General features: G+C 44.6%; 1 protein-coding gene across 1 annotated transcript in view; it reads right to left on the reverse strand.

The window, feature by feature from the left end:
- Window positions 1-16890, reverse strand: part of spg (dedicator of cytokinesis spg) — a 168197-nt gene that overhangs the window by 67585 nt on the left and 83722 nt on the right. The window contains exons 17-18 of the mRNA XM_050172253.3: window positions 11911-12106; window positions 4393-4607 (exon numbers count right to left, since the gene is read on the reverse strand). Of these exons, the coding sequence (XP_050028210.1) occupies window positions 4393-4607; window positions 11911-12106 (411 nt within the window). The remainder of the gene's footprint in view (window positions 1-4392; window positions 4608-11910; window positions 12107-16890) is intronic.

Consider the following 16890-nt stretch of genomic DNA (forward strand, 5'->3'; position numbering starts at 1 on the left):
TCGTCTGCTTCACATGCCAAAAATGAAGTCACCACCACAGATGGCGCTGTCAGAGGGCTGGTGGTGACAAAAGGCAGCTGCACAAGCCTATGGCATTCTGATGAAGGAATAAAATTAAGGAATAAAAGCAATGTGCACTCGAAAAATAATTAACTGAAAACTATTTTGTACAAAAAAGAACCTGCCTGAGGTTATTGCCCCCTTGAAAGAAAACAGCTGCACTTACATTTATTGACAGAGAAGAAAGACGAAGGTGGAGAAGCTGAGGTCAGTCTTGAGCCCCAGCCAAGAGAGAAGGAGGGAAAGAGGTATCCATAGGGAAAAGAGGAACAAGTGGTTAAGTACAAGAAGAATAAAGACAATTATGAAAAGAAGGCTATATAGAAACTACACAGATGTCTGACAAGTCAAGGACAACAACTGGTATTAGTGGGAACAGACATCAAAATACTATTCTGGAACATTTATTATACAGTCGCTGACCCATTTTTCGGACACAGGTGGGGACGTAAGAAAAGTCAAAATAATTGCACAATGTAAAAAAACAAATTTTAAGAATAAATCGTTTGTTGTTTACAACTCCAGCACTGCAGAAAATTTGTATCCAGAATTTTGCTGTATGCTGTGGTTTATTGAAATCATACCTATTTTAGTTTCATGATAGTCAAGACCACAGCCACCTTTCGCCTTTGCATGCTGCCTAGCCCAATGCGCATTGTCACCAAGAGCTGATAGAACATGTGCAAACATGACTCCATGACGCCATCAGTTTAGGATGTATTGCATGGACTGTTTCGAGATGGATGCATGAACATGACCTTTAACCGTTCCTACAAGTAAGTGCAAATATAAACTTGTTAAATATGTTTACAGTAGTTGCCAGCCAATCACCTGCGAACTCAAACTACACTTCATGTGTTCTGCAGTCAGTCATACCCGTGCATATATCTCATGCCCGATCTGCCCTATCTCCAATGTAATGGTGGTCATCTATGAGTACGAACATAGCAAGGCTAAGCTTCCCATTCAGAAAAAGGGAGTGAGACACTGTACAGTGTCTGAAATTATTGTCACTATTTTAAATTGGCTTTACGGTGTAGATTGTCCAAAATCCTAGTAATGAAGTCCAAATCAAGCAAGTGTGGAAAATCAGGCACCTGAAATTTGGATAGCGACAACATCTCTACTACCATAAAACAGTTCAACGCCAGTTAATTCGATTTTTTAGCTAATATGATCCTAACCAAAGGTCCCGTCTGGCATCCATTCATTTCTAAAGGTCCAAACTTTAATTATTTTGATCCTAAAATTGGCCTTCGGCAGATAATTCAAACTTGACTGGTCAGCGTACTTGTGCATGACCCACATGGCGACCGCAATAGTGGAGGTCACTATTGTGGTCGCCATGGGGGTCACGCACAAGTACGCTCAAGTGGCAGTGCCTGCCTCGGCTGAACCTAGGGGACATTGAATGCATTGAATACACATCATGTCCCGTTGAAAAAAGTGAAACTGTTAAGCCTGCATTAGGCATATTTTCAAGCAATAACTGTAACTCACAATGTCAGATTACGATATTTATCCCATTCTAACGTGTACTTTTTTTTTTAATAAAGTTCGACGGAGAATCGCCTGTGCGGTGCAATCAGATAGAAACTAAAACCAACTTTGCGGCATTCTAAGCTTTACTGACCACTATTCTGCGGTGCATATTAGGCCCTGCCCACTTTCTTTGCTAAAAAATTGGGTGCACATTAGATTTCTACTTTTTTTTAGGAGCTTTATTGTACTCTTGATTAGGAGGTGTGTTAGAATCAGGAAAAGAAACAGTGGTTAATGCAGTTAAACCAAGTTTGCCGAGGCATAGCATGGTTTTTATTGCTTTGGGAAAGGACACAGATGCTGCGCAGTGCGGCAGCAGCAGCAAACGAATTGGTCTTCATGCTGCATCTCACTTCAACCCAAACTAAGCATCGAATGCACAGCACAAATGAAGCTACCAGCTCTCGGCGCACTTTGTACACATCACATAGCTTTGAAGATGAGGCCCATGCACCCACACACTTTGTCCATATCACAGATCACTTTCAAGATATGGGTGCCGACGCGACACACACAGCAACTGGCAGCAGTGCCCGGCTAAGTGCCAGTTTGACCTTGATTGAGCTTGAAGGTCAGATTTACTGAACCAGACGTTTCCTGGGTTTGTACCTGGAGTAGTAGAGCTACCGGTCTAATACTCGCACATGAATCAGAGGTGTTTTAAAGTGAAAGCTGGTCATACCCCCGATGGCCTTGAAAAAAACACGTTGTCTGGTCCGATGGTACAAAAACTATCATCCTCAGCAATGGCTCATACCCTCCTAAGCAAGCAAAATATGCAAGGGCTCATCCTTCTCGTAATGCAGGGGCTACAAGCACTCAGCAAAGTGAAGCAAACAGTACATACTTTAATTGAAATCACCCATACAACACACAGAAAAGCGTACATTTCAATCTTCTGCTGAGAGGATGCAATGTAAAGTCGAAGAGAAATGCGGTTGGCGCGAGTCTGACCCCACTATACGAGCACGTGAAGCCGCAGCTAAGCGTCGAAAATGAGTCAAAGAAGCTAAACTGAAAGCAGCAACATGCTGATGCGAGACGGTGCATTACCAAGTGTGCAGCAGGCTTTCGCCTTCACATCTTACAGGAGTGTAATGCACTTCCAGACATTATTTTCTGCATCTTGTTTAATTCAACCTGCCGGATAATTTGATCAATTTTGTTGGTCCTGTCAGGATAAAATTAATGGAAGTCAACTGTACAATGAAATCCGAGCAACAATATATGTGTAACAGCATTCAGCACAAGAAAAAAGAAATCTTAAAGTTCAAGCAAGTACTTGGGGTACTTATTTGCAAATACGTGCATGTGCGAAAGCACTCGTGTGTGCTGCCATGCAATGCATGACTCCACTGCTCCACTAGTTGCCACAAAGGCAGCGCTGCTCATTAACATGAACTTCTTTTACTTCGTAATATGCATAAAATAAAACTCATATACTACATCTCAAGGCTTCACTGCCACTTCGTGCCACTTACCTACTGTGTTTTGCGACTTTCTATGCCAATTTAATATTTCTACTTAAATCGCGAACAGCCTGCCCAGTTCTATTGTTCTAAATTAGGTTTTTCATTTCTACCAATGTATCATGACACTTTCTAGGGGGTTGTCGGTCCCTTTAATCCAAACCACAACTGCCACCAATTTGATTATCTTGCAGCCCCGAATGAACGTTCTCGCATGCTGATCCGCTAGCGGCCTTAGCCATTGCAGCCACCGCATTTTTGTGTTCAGCCACATGATGCTTGGTGCACGGTCGTGTGATTGTTTTGTGCTGTCATGCACTCTGTAACGCTAAGCCTAGCTGCTTCGACGTTAGCTAGCAAGCTTTCTGCTACCCAGTGCAGTGTTTTTCATTGAAAGGATTCACTGCTGTCAGCATTGATGGCCACTCTGCCTTCATCCTTCTCATCGACAGCTTCAAGAGGCAAAAAGCTTGGCAAGGATCTAAAAAATGTTGCATATTGCTGGCTCCTAAATGTCAGCTTTGCCACAATAGAGCAACGTTACGCACTCAATCATATGCAATGTACTGTGATGACAGCATGACAACAGTGCAAAGGGGGCCACTGATTTGGGACACGGTATCTGCTCCTTAATTATACATGCACGCACCCACCATCCTGTGTCACAGTAAGAGCGCTGAGACACTTAAATAAGAGTACTGGAAAGCCTTCAGAGCTATTTTGGACACGGCTGTGACAATCTGAGCCCTTGACGGTAGTAAAAGGCATGCATTTTATTTTTTGGACTGCCCGATTTCCCCCACGTTTTTGTGGAACCTACGGCGCCTGAAAAACCGATCACTAATTATACTTTGTGACGAGTGAAAAATACAAAGAATTTGCTTCATTATTCTTACGTGAACATTACCTTGAAAACTGGTTGCTAGCAAGTGACGCAGAACAAGCCAAGTTGCAAAACAGCACATTTTTAAAACAGAAGATTATATACTTTTGTAATTCACAGTTACAAAAGAATATCTTCATATTTGTTATCACTTACTTTTTTCTGTACAAAGAGCAAGCTACCTTCCTTTTCAGATTAATATATCTTTATTCAAATGCTAGGCAGAAAAATTAGAACATTGGTGCTGATAGTACATTCCCGATTAAAACCTGAATTCAGACATGTTTCAAAGAGCTGTTATTAATGCTAAACTTGTGGGCGTTATTAGTTTTTGAATCTTCAGCTTGCCCACTATGGACCACTAAAATCTGACAATAGTCTATTGGTCTTATGCTTACCAACACCAAGCCAATCATAGTCATAAGCAGCCCTCCTCACCAATAGTGGATCTTCGTCTTCCAAGGCTTGTAAAGCTTCGAGCAGAGGTGGTACTAGTGCCAGCAGCGCTGGAGCAGCATCAACACCAGCTGCAGTCACCAGCTGTCCCAGCACCTTGGTGCACAAGGCGGCTTCTTCTGGACGACCCTGTGACAGCTGGGACCCAACTGCTGCTCCACACGCACACACAAGGCGGAGGCGCCACTCGTCTGTTGCTGCACAAGAGCACAAATGCCAACCAGAGCACTGTGCCTTTCAGAAAGCAGGTATGATGCCAATTTGAAAATGCTAGTTTTTACAGTGGAATCTGTAATGGGCTCATTCCAATAGCCATTTCAGTTAGCGATGGTGCCCGCCGGCGCCAATGTTTGGTGCCCGTTGCAGTTATTGCCTAGTGTGCAAGAAGTCACGCGATGTCACAGGCGCGCCGCGTAGCGTAAACACATGCTCACTTTGCATTGCAGTTACATATTCTGGTGCGTACAAAGCCACACTTATCCAAGAGATTTGCATTTTAATGTTTCATACATGCACATGCTTAACTTTCACATTAGGGCGATGCATCCCTTGAAAGGGAGGAAAGTGCCACGTCTGTAGTGCAGCAAGGACAATGACAAAAAGAAGACATATCACCATTTAGAAGAAACAGCGAACAAGAAGAAGTGACTAACACACAGTATTAAACAGTCTGTTCTTGTAAACGTTCCTGCAAACAGAATGCTTTGGATCTTGAAGTTTTCACTTGCATTGTATCGTGACACGTTTCAAAGGATGGCGTGTATGCCACGTAGTCTTGCTACCAGTGTAACCTCAACGTGTTATGGCACTTCCTTGCAAGGTATAAACCGCTGATGAAGAAGCGGCTCATGGAGCTACGCACATGACTGCAACCAGGCAACGTCTGGCTCGACAGACCACTGTGTAAAGCCACAGGTCGCCACCTGACACTGGGCAGACAGTTTAGTTTGTTCTCAAGAAAAGGACACAAAAAGACTGCCATGAAGGCCCTCTAGAGCGTGCTGCTGAAAATGCGGCCCAACAGGCATAACTGATTAAATCAAGCAGGCTAGTTAACTGTTTGTCACCACCCTGTTTCAAAGGGGATGCCAATAAATCATTATCATTATTGATATGTGTACTTGTTTATCTTTTTCGGGTGACCGCTTTTCACCGTCTACCAAATGTTATCGCTCAGCGCAGAATGCGCACGCATGTATATGAAGTTTTTCGAATGTTATCGATGGCTCTATCTGCTGTCTGTTGACACTGAACCTTGTGTAATCTGATTGCATGCGCAACTCAAGTTGTGTAGAACTTTCTGGAAGACATTCGGGCACCAGCGATTACTCTGGAACCTTCGATGACTCATGTATAAAGGCCGAAGCGCTTGACCAGCAGATCAGATTTCCGTGTCCGCTGCTTTCGCGGTGCTTTGAGTGTAACTTGCTTTTGTGGGCACAAGTTCACCAAATAAAAGTAAGTTTCGTCATTTACAGATCGGCCACTGTATTATTCACAGTCACTACTATGTGACATTATTATTATCATCATTTGCATTGTATCGTGCAACATGTCATGCAATGGGACATACGTGTCGCGTAGCATCGACATGTAGCAGTTGTATGTAGCTGGACCTGGTCACCTTAAGCAGCTAAGTGACTAGCATATTTGCAAGACTCTATTGCGCCATCGATTGTAACGCACGGTTATATTACCGTACAAACATCCAAAAAAACAACTTGGTGCTGATTCTACTGTGCACATCAAGTAATTGTTGAAACAATATTATGGAACATACAAAGGCACACAGACACACACATAGTTGTTAGTTAATCTTAGGTAATGAGTTAGCTTTGTTTGAATTCAGGTTATTTTACACACAATGACATAAAAGTGTGACGCGAATTTGCTCTGTAGTTGCTTTCTAACGATGGAGCAGTCCAAGTGTACAATTCGAATTATGAATTAAGCCGCTGTAGCAAACGCATTTGAACCTGGAAATGAAACAAGGCGTTGTAGTTCCGAAATTGTTTTGTTTACGTTTCTGCAAACTTTACACAAACAGGGTGGCGATTTGCACATTGTGTTGACAATATTCACACGCCGACACGGGCAGTTGACCCTTGTGCAATAGCGAGCGTATACACAGATTGCCTGTGGTGTCCATTCGCTGTCTGCTCCGGTCTATCTACTATTTGCACCAGCACCACAGTGTGTCCATTGCAGGCACTATATGAAGCCCTCCCACAGTGTTATGCTGAAGTTTCATTACCAGATAAAAAGTATAGAAGGACCCTGATATTACTTAAAAGGAAAGCTGGCACTGTGACAGTGTTGTATGCATGGGATTGCTGGGATATGATGGCTTCGAATTGGCATCCTTCCCTGGAAGCCAGCACACCTTCAAGGCTTGCCTGGCTAACACCATTTCGTCTGTCACAACTGTGTCATTTCTATTAAAACATCACGTCGGAAACAGTTTTAACTTATATGCTAAGCATGCGGACATGGGATAAAATCCCGGCCGCAGCTGGCACATTTCGATGGGGTGCAAAATGCAAAAGCGCCTGTGTCCCATGCATTGGGGGCATGTTAAAATCCCCAGATGGTCGAAATTTCAGGAGTCCCCCACCATGACATGTCTCATAATTATATCCTCGTTTTGTCGCACAAAACCAGAGACTTTAATTAATGTTTTTAGTTTTAACATACATCACAATAAAGTGTTTTATTCAATGATGAGGTCTGGTGCTCAGATGTACAATTATATAAAATGTGAGACGTATCAGCGGGCGGCCAATGTTGGAGGACCAACTACAAGGTCCATGCTCGCTTTGCGAAAGTGTCATAACGCCTTTTCCTTGTGTGTGCGTCCTTTGTGTTTCGCTGGTACCCCCTCCTTTAAGTTCATCTGTTCTTGTTTTTCTTCGCATGATTAGGCACTGCAGGTGAGCAAACTTCTTTGAAAGATGTAACATGCGTTATTGAAAACTTATTATGAAGATTTTATTTTAAGAACGCATCACCTGTGCAGCCACATCCACGTTCTAGGCGAGTCCTCGCTCAACACCAGTCAACACAAGCCTTGCACATCCATATACCTTCACTCCCATGAAGGCACAGTACCCGTTAGGAAACTCCCATGGACGGTGGATTTGGTTTTTTCTCTAGGTAATATTGTGATGAACTCTATGGCCAGTATGCAGCCACCACGTTTTTCTTCGTTTTTTCCCCATCGTTCTTTGTTCGTTTGCTCTATGTCTCCTCCTCTTCCTTCACACTGCACTCACTTCTATTCCCTTGGCTGATGCACCTTGTTGGGAAGAGCACTTGCTGCCTAGCGTGTCGGCGGGATTTTCTGGCAACCGCATTATAACCAGTATTTCATCTCACACGGCTGCACTATAACCGGTATGCGTGTACACCAAGTTCTATGGGAAGTCCAATGGGATTCAGAAAAGATCACATTGTATCCGGTCCTGCGCTATAAGTGGTTATGCTACGAGTGATCTGACCTGTACAGGTCTTTATCCCTGATCATGCTTTCAACAGAAAGAAAGTCCCATGCTAAACTTCTTTCTTGTCTCCTGCTGCTGCTCTAATCTAACAAATAAGACTTGCCACCAGGGCGTGTAAATATCCCAATTTTTTAATACAAATCGAATACGAATGCTTAGCTTCGAGCAGTGAATCAAAAATAAAATGATATGAACATGCATTTATTAGCAAGTTTGGTTATTTTAACATGTTGGAACATTGCAATTACATTGTCAACTGTATAAAATTAGCTAGTAAGCCGTTATGCTGAACAATTGTGTATTTCATTCATTTTCAACTCGAAAACGTGAGTAATTCCCACTAGCTGTCTGTTGTCGCCAACCTGTGCCTCATTATGCAGCATGAAATGCCTGTAAACTCAGTGACATTTCACCCTGTGCCAGCCATCACTCATCACATTTGCTATCAAGAAATAAGCTCAGGATCGGAGGTGGAGCTGCAAAGGTAACAAATTAGCAAGGAAAAAGTCGCGCTAGCAATTAACTAAAATCAAGTGGTGCTGTACAGTTTGTTATGGTCATTGTTTAGAAAAGAACTGCAAGAGCATTGCCTTCTTTCTTTCCATTTTACGGCACCTGCAAGCAGGAATTCTGCAGTACAGCTTGCACAGTAAGTCCTTTGTGTTGTTTTTCTTCAGTGGGAGACACCTGAGCAACTCATGGTTGTCGAGGGACTGAACTTGCAAGAATATAGCACAATCAGCAATATAATGCAACTTATACTGCACAATACTACAGGAATAGGAGGAAGGCTACCTTCGTTTGCCGGAAGAAAACAATGACAATAACTGCAAGTAAGCACATATAATGCCTCCTTACTGGTTTAAAAAAATAGTGCCTTTTAGCATACATTGTAGCATTTTCGTATTGCAGTAATGCCCATCACCTGCGAGATGTTACCACAAGGGTACACAAAGCAAACACATGCCTCTAACTACTAAGCATTTGGCTTTTCCGCACAGCTTATACATTCAGTGGCTGAGCGCACTTTACAGGCAAAATTACGCAATCGGCACGAAATCGTCACAAAACTGGCACAAAGTCAGACGCACATTCTAGTTCGGGCACGTACTGCGGTAGCAGATGGGCCATCGCTCTATCCTGAAATGCTGTAACAGGCATGTGATGCGCTGCATGGAGGCGCAACATAGGCATGCGGTGGGGAGCTGGCATATTTGCATGATGACACCGTGTAGGCGGGCATCCCTGTTGAGGACTGGCCCAATAGACATATTATATTCTTTTGAAAACAGCATACTTATTGCAGTCGTATCCATTCCCTTTCGTTACGCACCCTCACTGTCCGCAAACTCGTGCCTCTTGATGTTGGATGGCTGGCTTTTTCGCAAAGCTTCGACTTCCAGTGGCTGTGCGTGCTTTACAGGCAAACTTCCGCCAGCAGCACAATATGGTCACGGAATTCAGCACAAAATCAAACGCACGTTCTTAGATTGGATAGAAGCAAACGTTAAGAATCGTGTTTGCTCCCACACAGCCAGCAATATATACGATTATTTTCGAATATTCGTATCCAGTCGAAACTTCGAAAAGAAAATTTCTAGGGGTGTGCGAATATCGCATATCACCGTATCGAAATAGTGAGCGCTCGAATAATTCGATTCACCAATCGAATATCCACAATTCGATATTTCAAATATTCGATATATTTGGTACAGACCAGCGCAGTGCCACTTCTCGCATGCGCCGCGGAGCCCCTCGTGTTCGATACTGCCCAAACGAATGTTTTGACTTCGTGTGCGGCGCAAAAGGAGAGCCCGGCACGCCGCGTACGGGCAGCCCCGGCTCACGCAGTAGCCGACCGTCAATGCAAGCGTTCCCTGACGTCGGCCCCGTGCGAGGATCGCGCGCGCACGCGCGCACACACGCACGCACGCACACACACACGCACGCACGCACACACACACACACACAGCGGCCGAACGCCGCAATTCGCAGAACGGCGCCGTGTAGGCCGTGGCCACTTCTGTCGGTACAAGGTTTGTCCTGGTCGTCAGGACTGACAGAAATAACGCGACGCGGAATGAGCTAACGGCAACAAATGCAGCGCTTATTTCGTTAAGCGCAAATATATCGGGCCGGTTGGTCGGCTGCGCGTATCCGCAGCGACGAACTTCACGTCGCCCGTTACCACATCGGCCAGCGGCGAGGTCACACCGCCTCGACCACTAGGCCTAATCGGCGCTGCTTCATTGGGCATTGGCGACTAAAGTTACGGTTTGCTGCCGAATCGACGCAGATACGCGACACTCGGAAAGCCCACAAACCGCCCTGCAAATGAATGCGAGAGACGGCGGATGAACGAGGAGGAGGGGAGGGGGTGTCGCGAGCGTCGCGGGAACTTGCCGTGACCATCCACATTTGATTCCTTGAGAGGTGGAAGGTCACGCCGAACCTGAGAATGAAACGACGCGGACGGTGCCTGCTTTTTACCAACGTCGCCGGCTACGCGCGGAGTAGTCGGTGATCAAGTCACGTGATGCGCGGTCCTTTCGTTCGTCGAGTAGATTGACCTTATACGATAACCGAGCTGCCTTAAGTTGGTTTAGCACTTCTGTATCTTACAAAGTGGAAAGAAAAACTTTGTGCGCAATAAATAAAAGACTGCTACCACACATCTGCTCATTGGTATACAGTACAACAGAGCGTCACTAATTTATTAGTTTCAGAGGGGGAGAAAAAAAGAACCCTTGATTCTATTCAACAAAAATGGTATTCATAAAAAAAATTTCTGGACCCTCACCTACAAAAACCGAGCTGTAACCAGCGCTGGCTTACTAATTTGTGCACCCTTTAATAAGAGCTAAGTGTACTGTACATATCGATTTCCATGTACCTTAGATAGCTTGCTACATTCTTGTTATGCAATATTGAGACTTCTGAGCATGTTCAGCCATGTATTTTCTTGTCCAAGATTGGTAACCATTAAATTTTGTGAAATTTGATTCAATATTTGGATTTTGTTTCTTGATTCGGCTGGATATTTGATTCAAAATTTACTATTTGGTATTCGCACACCCTTAAAATTTCCAAATACCTAGTTTTCGATTCAAATATGAATATTTATAATATTCAATGCATAATATTTTATGTTCTATCGTTGCATGTTTGCGGCCATGTTCGCGACCGCTGTTACCGGGTTGATGTATTGAGTAGTACATGTTAACGGCCCTTCCGATTGAGTTGTATTACAGTTATTTAATTCCTGAAACTCAATACCCGGGTGCCAGGAAAACAACAGTTAAAATTTCGTACTGTGTAAATTTTAGGACCATGAAAGCTACCAAAGGTTGTTTCCTCGGAGCTTCACTAATTACCTGGATTGGGATGCATGCTGCTGCAGCATACTGCATGGAACACTGGGAGACCTCTCGGTTGTTCTTACCTGAGTGATACCTTAATAGAGTTCAAGGCCAAACATACAATAATAACACACTGCACCTATGCTATGTATCAACAATGTTCAGGCTTGACTCGTCTCCTATGTCGATTGCGGGCACAGCTGTGGCAGTGTCTCTGGGCCCGTCGCTGTTTGTTACTGTGGCTATATCGAAGCTCAAAGCTTAGTAAGAACACACTAAGAACTTCCCCACTCGCGAAAACTTGAGTCCTCTCAGGGAAATTCAAAAACTTGCAATTTGTCATCAACAGCATGTTCGCTGTGCACAATCCAGCACAATACCAAATACCAGCATGGCGGCATAATGTGCCAGAGGATGGATGGCACTGTTATCGCAAAACGGCAGCGCCCTCGATAAAACCGTCTACAGGAGTTACAGGTAATTAAATATGTCAAAAAGCAGCCAGCCACCTCAGTTCGCCAAATCGAACTGTACGCATCATACCCCGTGCAACTTGGTAAAGGCAGATCGACCGCACGCCACCTGGCGGTCCTGCAGATGCAACGCCATCTAAGATCACAACATTAAGAGCCTCTGCTCACCGACGTGGTCAGTGGGTTCACACAGGAGCGAAGTGATGGTCTGCTCTATTGCATGCAGGCGCGCTTGAGCCAAGAGAGGGTGTGGTCGGGCGGGCAGCCAAGCCAGGCACCGCTCAGCTACCCGCACCACGGCGGACAAGGGAAGCACTTCCCGAAGACGTGCCAGCAACCCTCCCAGACTGTGCACGAGGGACACCTGCCGAGAGAAGAAAAAAAAAGGCCACTGTCACAGTGGCTCTTTCAGCAAACTCACTTTGTGAGTGTTCCCTGTAGAGCCTTCACCATCCAAAACTCCGGACTGATCAAAGGACTGTTTCAATGGAGCTTCACCTGAATTTATTTCGTTCCCGGCCGGAATATCAGCAAATCTGGGGCCGCACTTTCTAAGAATTCTTTTCCAGCGATTCTGCCAATTACCAAACGTCACACACCCAGAGGATAATCCGCGCGCGAGTCAATGACCCGAAAGGCGAAACGAGTGGGGAGCGAATTCCTACAAAATACAGCAACCGGTGCCGCGTCAATGACGCTTGGCCCTTTTATGGTTGGAAATCAGTTTGTTGACCCATACACTTGAACTGTGCGCATCGCCACGTCGGTTATACGCTGCAAAGCCTCGGCACTTTCAATCGCATTTTGCCGCGACTTACGTGAAAGTACAGTCGTGCTGTCAGCAAGCCTCGTCAATAATACGCATCCGCCAAAGACGTAGTTACGGTTAAAACGTAGCTGGGACTCGAGCAGCGATCGCTACATGGGCGCCATGGTGGTCGGTCGCCGACCGGCCAGCGCGTGCCGCGTCCACATACATTGCCTTCGGTAGATGCCAAGTGCGCCGTCACGACTCGCACTGCGGCAGCCGCCACGCTCCGCTGCAAAACGTCTGCCGCCTTCCGAGAAAATGCGGAGACCGGCGAGTCAATCATCCCGGTTTCGGCGCGCGTCCGATCACCGCGCGACGATGTCGGCGTCGGAAAACGCACGGAAGCCATGAAGGCTTTGCACACGCGCGCGTGTATTTGAACTAACGCGGCTATCGCCGCAGACCCTGGCTACCGCGATTAACGTCCTCATATCTGCACGGCAGCCACCAGTAGTCTTAACAGATACTGCACGCTTTTAACCGGAGATATTGTTCCGTGTTCACACGCGCGCCGCCTACCCGGCATTTCTGAGAGTGTCGCTCGCTTAAACGAAAGCAGCCTGCATGAGAAGTCGTCCAATTGGTTCGGCAGAGTAAAAGCCGCATTTATCCATCAGATCCGCACCTAGGAGGTAACGACGCGGCAGGGAGCAGGCAGTACGTTACAAGGGGCGCGAAGTTACATACCGCGAACGTGTGCATGAACTGCGCAGTATCGGTGTACAGGCATGCGCGCACTAGTACACATCGATATCATGTATCACAGGCAGAATTAAAGAAAAAATGAAACGGTGCCCCTTTGTAGTCAGCGCGCTGCATCTTGGGCCGCCATCTTGGGCTGCTAAGAGGAAGCCTTAGCTCGGGTACTCCTAGCTACATACATGTAAAAGGAGAATTCGTTTTTCTCGGCAACCACTGCACCAAACTTGACGAGGTTTGTTGCATTTAAAAGGAAAACTTAAAATCTAGCGACTGTTCGTTTCGAATTTTTGACTCACGTCGTCAACTCTTTATTAAAAATCGGCAGAAATCTAAAATTTTCAGAAAGCGAAACTATCGAGTTTTCAACTCCGGAACTCAGCAATGAAAAATGATATCACAATTCTGTGAATTCCATCTCATAGTACATCTAAAGCAAACAAAATTGATTACGTTACACATCAATCTTAAAAAATTTAGTAATGTGCACATACAGCTTTTGCAGAACCCTTATACACATACGTAACAAATTCACATAATATATCAACTGACACATCGAATTTGTCCGCTTTTAATGATATAATAGATGCCGTTAACAGAACCGCGATATCTGTTCTTGATGGAGATCAGCTATTAATTTATAAACATCGCGCGTCAATTTTTTTCGAATTTTTGAATATTATTTCAACAATATTCAGGCCCTATATCAAAATTCTGCTTTCAATTGTCACTAGAATTTAACTTTCGCTCTCAAATGCAACAAATTTCATTAAAATTGGTCCACCTGGGGTTATCTCTGAAAAGAGTTTTTGTGTTTTACATGTACTTGATGTCAGAGTTTGGCCAAAGCTAATGCTTCCTCTTAATGCTCCCGTTTTCCATCTGTAACAACGAAATGCATGGTACTGCAGTCGATTCGTATGCATGAAAATGGTTACAGATGCGTTCTTGACTGCCTAAATTAAACGTCACTGAATCACGCCCGGCTGCAGTGCGGGACTTTCTTCCCGCCCCGAAGAGTGCGAACCATCCTTCATTCGGACCGTGCGGCATCTAGGGAGTTGTGCAGAGCAGTGGCGAGAGGCCTCCGTGATCGGGCTTAGTTCGTTAACTAGTCAATTAATTGCCTTTTGTCTACCCTCGCGGTGTTTTCCTCCTCCTCCCCCTCCGGGAGAGGGGGGACGCATGGCTGGCAGGTGCTTCGCGTACGGGTTTGCACCTCTGCTATGCCTAGCACGCGACACAGAGCGATCCCCCTCCTCTCTACTCCTCTACCCTCTCCTTTTTCTTTCCATGTTCAGTGCAAATAAGGATTATTATTATTATTATTATTATTATTATTATTATTATTATTATTATTATTATTATTATTATTATTATTCGTGGAACAGCCCATGACCACAGCGCGCCGCCAAATAAAAATTTAAATGCCCACTAAGCTGCATTTGTTTATGCGCCGTCGATGCGCACTATGCTTCAAGGAAGTGGTACGCCGACGGCAGATTGTTTTACAAACACGCAATGCGAAGAAGCATGATCCCAACTCGATGCATCATTAGAGAATGGCACAGCTCTTACCGTTTACAGAGGTGTCGGGGATATCACCTTTCCTATTGCGCAGTCATGCAAAAGAGGCGGTCTTTGTATTAAAGGGTCCCTGAAACGGTTTTTGCCACTCACCTAGAGTCGGAGCATATCACTCAAGGAATGCATTCTCACAAGAATTGTTAAGAGTACACTTGTTTGTATAATAACAAAATAGAGCACTATAATTCTGTATTCATAATGACAAGCATGAAGCAGGAAGCTATATGAACTATCAGAAAATTTCATTGACATGCACATGCTTCTACCGACTTCAGCACATTATCTTAAAGTGAGGCTGAAAACCCAAGGTTACCAAAACCTATGCAACTGGAGCAGATGCTATGGTTCCTTCACTGGAAATTAAAGCAAACATCCCAACCTGTTACTTTAGTCAGGTATAATTAACCTGTATTGAACAATGTCCAACATTACATGTCCTGCCCATGTCCATTTCTATTTCTTGATTTCAACTAAGATGTCATTAACTAGCGTTTGTCCCCTCACCCAATCTGCTCTTTTCTTATTTCTTAACATTACACCCATCATTCTTCTTTCCATAGCTCGTGGCGTCGTCCTCAATTCAAGTAGAACCCTTTTAGTGAACCTCCAGGTTTCTGCTCTGTACGTGAGTACTGGTAAGACACAGCTGTTATACACTTTTCTCTTGAGGGATAATGGCAAACTGCTGTTCATGATCTGAGAATGCCTGCCTAACACACTCCAGCCCATTCTTATTCTTCTGATTACTTCAGTCTCATGATGCGGATCTGCGGTCACTACCTGTCCTAAGTAGATGTATTTCCTTATCACTTCCAGTGCCTCGCTACCTATTGTAAACTGCTGTTCTCTTCCGAGACTGTTAAACATTACTTTAGTTTTCTGCAGATTAATTTTTAGACCCACCCTTCTGCTTTGCCTCTCCAGGTCAGTGAGCATGCATTGCAATTGGTCCCCTGAGTTACTAAGCAAGGCAATATCATCAGCGAATCGCAAGTTACTAAGGCATTCTCCATTAACTCTTATCCCCAATTCTTCCCAATCCAGGTCTCTGAATACCTCCTGTAAACACAAACACGCTGTGAATAGCATTGAAGAGATTGTATCTCCCTGCCTCCGGATTGTATCTCCCGGCAAGCCAAAGATGCCGCCAGAGTTCAAGGACTTGGAGCCGCCACCTGAGGCCACCACAACGAAACTGCCGGCCATTCATTAATAAAGTTTCTTCTCTCTCTCTCTCCCTGCCTGACACCTTTCTTTATTGGGATTTTGTTGCTTTCTTTATGGAGGACTACGGTGGCTGTGGAGCCGCTATAGATATCTTTCAGTATTTTTTACATACGGTTTGCCTATACCCTGATTCCGTAATGCCTGCATGACTGCTGAGGTTTAGACTGAATCAAACACTTTCTCGTAATCAATGAAGGCTATATATAAGGGTTGGTTATATTCCGCACATTTCTCTAACACCTGATTCATAGTGTGAATATGGTCTATTTTTGAGTAGCCTTTACGGAATTCTGCCTGGTCCTTTGGTTGACAGAAGTCTAAGATTTTCCCGATTCTATTTGCGTTTACCTTAGTAAATACTTTGTAGGTAACGGACAGTAAGCTGATCGGTCTATAATTTTTCAAGTCTTTGGCGTCCCCTTTCTTATGGATTAGGATTATGTTAGCGTTTTTCCAAGATTCCGGTATGCTCGAAGTCATGAGGCATTGTGTATACAGGGTGGCCAGTCTTTCTAGAACAATCTGCTGTTGCCTGATCCTCCCCAGCTGCCTTCCCCTTTTGCATAGCTCCCATGGCTTTCTTTACTTCTTCCGACGTTACTTGTGGGATTTCAAATTCCTCTAGACTATTCTCTCTTCCATTATCATCGTGGGTGCCACTGGTACTGTATAAATCTCTATACAACTCCTCAGCCACTTGAACTATCTCATCCATATTAGTAACGATATTGCCGGCTTTGTCTCTTAACGCATACATCTGATTTTTGCCTATTCCTAGTTTCTTCTTCAGGGCTTTTAGGCTTCCTCCGTTCCTGAGAGGATGT

The sequence above is a fragment of the Dermacentor andersoni genome, chromosome 6 (genome assembly GCF_023375885.2).
Source record: "Dermacentor andersoni chromosome 6, qqDerAnde1_hic_scaffold, whole genome shotgun sequence".
In the NCBI taxonomy this organism is placed as follows: Eukaryota; Metazoa; Arthropoda; class Arachnida; order Ixodida; family Ixodidae; genus Dermacentor; species Dermacentor andersoni.